General features: G+C 38.5%; 1 protein-coding gene across 1 annotated transcript; it reads right to left on the bottom strand.

Annotated features, from left to right (window-relative positions):
• Positions 1–275: 275 nt before the first annotated feature.
• On the bottom strand, positions 276–2969 carry LOC129290364 (uncharacterized). Its single transcript, XM_054927115.1, has 2 exons — positions 2454–2969; positions 276–408 (listed from the first exon to the last, which is right to left on the bottom strand). The coding sequence occupies exons 1-2, from the start codon at positions 2850–2852 to the stop codon at positions 394–396; spliced, it is 414 nt and encodes a 137-aa protein (XP_054783090.1). The 5' UTR covers positions 2853–2969; the 3' UTR covers positions 276–393.
• Positions 2970–4977: the final 2008 nt, after the last annotated feature.

Raw genomic sequence — 4977 nt, 5'->3', positions numbered from 1 at the left:
TCCTCAAGTTCTTGCATTTGAAGAAATCTCTCCTTAGCCGAAAGATGGAAATCCAAGTTTAGTTTCTTGATGGCCCAATAGGCCCTATGCTCTATCTCCACAGGGAGGTGGCAAGCCTTTCCATACACCAATCGAAAAGGAGACATGCCAATGGGAGTCTTATAAGCGGTCCGATAAGCCCACAAAGCATCCTCCAAGTGTAAAGACCAATCCTTCCTATTTGTGTTCACCACCTTGGTTAGGATTTTCTTGACTTCTCTATTTGATACTTCGGCTTGGCCATTAGTTTGGGGATGATATGGTGTAGAGATTTTGTGATGCACTCCATATTTAGCCAAGAGAGCCTTCATCATCTTATTGCAAAAGTGGGATCCTTGGTCACTTACCAAGGCCTTAGGAACTCCATACCTACAAAAAATATTAGATTTGAGAAACTTCAAAACAATCTTAGCATCACAAGTTCTAGTAGGAATGGCTTCAATCCACTTTGAAACATAATCAACACCAAGTAATATGTACTCAAAACTAAAGGATGGTGGAAAGGGACCCATGAAGTCAATGCCCCAAACATCAAAAATCTCACAAAATAAAATGGGTTGTTGAGGCATTTCATGTCTCTTACCCCAACTACTAACCTTTTGACATTTCAAGCATGCTTTACAAAATTCATAAGAGTCTTTAAACAAGCTAGGCCAATACAATCCACAATCTAAAACCTTCCTAGCTGTCTTATTTGACTACCACATAGCTGGTAAACTCAACCCACATTCATCATCACCTCCTCATCACATTTATCCATTTCATCTAACCTCCATGGTATGGTCCCTTTGTAACAATCTAGATCTCTCTTTTTCAATTTTTCAATGAAAAAGAAAAAGAGAGTCTAGATTTTACATTTGGAACCACCTTGATGTGGAAGATTTGAAATGACAAATCATCAGGAAATGAATCATGTTGATGTTTAGGTTTGAGTTTTGTACTTTTAAATGAGGTAGTCTAGACAAATGATCCGCTACTTGATTGGTAGAACCACTCCTATCCCTTATCTCCACATCAAATTCTTGCATTAAGATCACCCATCGAATCAAGCGAGGCTTAGAATCTGTCTTCTTAAACAAGTACCTCACAGCAGCATGGTCAGTGTACACAACAACTTTAGAGTTAAGAAGATATGATCTAAATTTATCAAGTGCAAAAACAATAGCAAACAACTCTTTCTCAGTTGTGGTGTAATTAACCTGAGCTGAATCTAGGGTCCTAGATGCATAAGCAATCACATATGATAACTTGCCCTCTCTTTGACCAAGCATAGCTCCCACAGCAAAATTAGAAGCATCACATGACAACTCAAAAGGTAAAGACCAATTTGGGGCTTTAAGAATGGGAGGGGAAATGAGCATGCTTTTCAAAGTGTCAAAACTCCTTTTGCAAGCATCATCAAAAACAAAATCAACATCTTTTTGTAAGAGTTTAGACATAGGCAAAGCAATTTCACTAAACCCCTTTATAAATCTCCTATAAAAGCCTGCATGTCCCAAAAATGATCTCAAATCTTTCAAACAAACAGGATATGGCAAAGAAGCAATCACATCTACTTTGGCCTTATCCACCTCTATGCCATTGGAAGAAATCAAATGGCCTAAAACAATTCCTTTATCTACCATGAAATGGCATTTTTCAAAGTTAAGCACAAGCTTCTTTTCAATGCACCTACCAAGCACTTTATCTAAAGAATGCAAGCATGAATCAAAGGACTCACCATACACAGTAAAATCATCCATAAAGACTTCCATGCAATGTTCAATAAAATCACAAAATATGGACATCATGCATCTTTGAAAAGTACCAGGTGCATTGCAAAGACCAAAAGGCATCCTCCTATAGGCAAATGTACCAAAGGGGCATGTAAAGGTAGTCTTATCTTGGTCACTAGGAGCTATAGGAATCTGAAAATACCCACTAAACCCATCTAGGAAGCAATAATGGGACTTGGAAGCCAATCTCTCAAGCATTTGATCAATAAAAGGCAAAGGAAAATGGTCCTTCCTAGTCACATTATTGAGCTTCCTATAGTCTATGCACACTCTCCAAGCATTTTGAACTCTAGTTGGAACAAGCTCTCCTTTCTCATTTTTTACCACAGTAATCCCCCCTTTCTTAGGTACAACTTGGGTTGGAGACACCCACTCACTGTCAGCTATAGGATAGATGATCCCAGCACTAAGTAGCTTAACAACCTCTTTCTTTACCACATCTAAAATCAATGGGTTAAGTCTCCTTTGTGGTTGCCTAATGGGCTTAGCATTGTCCTCAAGAAAAATTTTATGTGTGCACACAATAGGGTCAATACCAGGAATGTCAGCCAAAGTCCAACCAATAGCATGTATGTTCTTTCTCAACACATCAAGTAATGCATTTTCTTCCTCAAGAGATAAAGAGTTAGAAATTATTACCGGAAGCTTCTCATTCTCAATGAGATATGCATACTTGAGATTGGATGGTAAAGGCTTCAACTCCAAGGTAGGTGGCTCTACACAAGAGGGAATGAGCTTCTTCAAGTCTAATTTGGTGGAATATTCCATGGTACTATCTTGTCTTTTAGGCTTGTCACTTGTTTTTGATTTCTCCTCTTCTTTCTTTACAGCCTCCCCCTTTTCTTGCAACTTGTCCTCAAGTGCTTGGACTTGAGCCACGGCCTCGACATGTGAAAGTGTAGAATTTTCCTCCAATAGCTTGGGAATCCTAAGAACATCAAGCTCGAGTGGAGAAAAACTCATAGATTCGGCCTTAATGGCTTTAGTACCTACAACACAAGAAGATATACCCTTCTCAAGCATTTCAAGATCAAGCATAGGAGATATTTTAAACAAATCATGAGAAGAAGTAGTTGCATCATTCAAGCATGCATCAATCTCTAAACAAATAGGACAACTACATCCATCAATACATGTAGTAGTAACAAGAGACAAATCATCATCAACATGTGAGAAAGAATCAAGCATGTGAGACTCACAAGCATCATGAAGCAATAACTCAATGGAACTTACACCTAACAAAGAATAATCCTCAAAAGGATGTTTCATTGCTTCATATATATTAAAAATAACATGATCCTCTCCACATTTCAAAATCAAACTACCTTTTTCCATGTCAATCAATGTACGGGCAGTCCTCATAAATGGCCTTCCTAAAATCAAAATATCATCCCCACTCCCTTCTTTTGACATATCAAGCACATAGAAATCCACAGGAAATAATAGACCTTTAACACAAACCAACAAGTCTTCTACTACTCCATGTGGTCTTCTAACACTTCTATCCGCTAATTGGCATATCATAGGTGTCTTATGCATGCAATCAAGACTCAAGGCATGATAAATTGAAAGAGGCATAACATTAATGGCTGCACCTAAGTCTATCAATGCATGAGAAAAATGTGTGTTGCCAATCTTGCATGGAATTGTGAAGGAACCGGGGTCCTCACATTTTATAGGGAGTTGAGGCTTCATGATAGCACTCACAGATGAGGGTAATTGTACCCTTGCATTAGGCCTAAATTTTCTTTTATTTGTACAACAATCTTTCAAAAATTTGGCATACTTAGGAAAGTTCTTAACTACATCCATCAAGGGTACATTAACATGAATCTTGTGGAAGAAATCATATACCTCTTGATCAAATTGTCCCTTTACTTGCTTAGGGACCACTTGTGCTTGTGGAAAAGGAAGCTTCTTCATAATCTCTTGACTTTGCTTTCCTTCTTCCTTCCTTGAACTCTCCTTTCTTGTTTCACTTTGCTCGGCCTCTCCCTCTTTTTCCTTACTAAACAACTCGGCCATAGTCCCCTTTTCCACCTTAGATGGTGGTTGCTCACATATGATCTCCTCAATGTTTTCATCCTCATCATCTCTACAAAAAGATGCATCATTAGGAGCAAAAGAAGAACTAGAAACATTAACATCAATTGAAGAATTTAAAGAGGGCTTCTCGGCCTTCCCTTGTCTTTTGTCTTCTTGTACTCTTTCTCCCAACTCCTTGCCACTCCTCAATGTGATAGCATTAAGATTAGCTTTAGGATTAGCAACGGTGTTGGATGGTAATGTAGAGGCTTGAGCATTGGCTGCACTTAATTGGTTAGCAAGCATATTCATTTGAGAAGTAAGGGCATCAATTTTAGAGTTCATGTTCTCACACTTGTTACCCATACTCTCTACCTTGTTCCCTAAGCCATCATACATGTTTTTATACAAAGAGTTCATTTCAATCAACTGCTTACGTAACACATTCACATCATTAGAAGAGTTCGAATTAGAAGAACTCTCAATTGGAACAAGCCTCCTATCACTATAAGAATTAGAAGAAGGTGTAAGAGAATTACCACTTGGATTGTAGCTTTGAGAAGAGCTACCTTGAGACAAATGAGGTGGAGGGTCACGGCCAAAGGTGTTTTGATAGGATCCTCTTTGTTGATTGTCTTGTAAAGCCACATTTGGATTTGAATAGGAGAAATTAGGATGGTCTCTCCATGAAGGGTTGTAAGTATTAGAATAAGCTCCTTGCCCTTGCCTCCCACCATAGGATTGTTTTCCATTGTAGATAGCATTTACTTGTTCAAACTTAATAGGACAATTGCTTTCTACATGCATAGGTGAGTCACAAAAAGTACAAGAATAAGGGACAAGTGCTTGAGAAGTACTTACATTGCTCACTTGAGATATTTGTGGAGCCAACATTCTCCCAATCTTGGCAGCTAGCAAGTCCACATATGAATCATTAAGAACTGAGGAACCTACCATATTCACATTTCTCTTTTCCCTTGTAGAGTATTGAGCACCACTTGAAGCCATCTTGTCAATTAGTTCCCAAGCCTTTAAGGAAGTGAGGTCAATCAAGCATCCACCACTAGCGGCATCAATGTTAACTTTGTCTCTTGGAATCAAGCCCTCATAGAAATATTGGACTAAATTCTCACTAGAA

The sequence above is a fragment of the Prosopis cineraria genome, unplaced genomic scaffold (genome assembly GCF_029017545.1).
Source record: "Prosopis cineraria cultivar Desert tree isolate PC_DT_omini unplaced genomic scaffold, ASM2901754v1 PC13, whole genome shotgun sequence".
Lineage (NCBI taxonomy): Eukaryota > Viridiplantae > Streptophyta > Magnoliopsida > Fabales > Fabaceae > Prosopis > Prosopis cineraria.
Note: the sequence above shows the minus strand (reverse complement) of the source record. Positions and strands in the feature narration are given on the sequence as shown.

Coding starts and splice junctions, on each gene's coding strand:
- LOC129290364 (XM_054927115.1), bottom strand. CDS start 2,852: ATGCTTGATCTTGAAATGCTTGAGAAGGGTATATCTTCTTGTGTTGTA.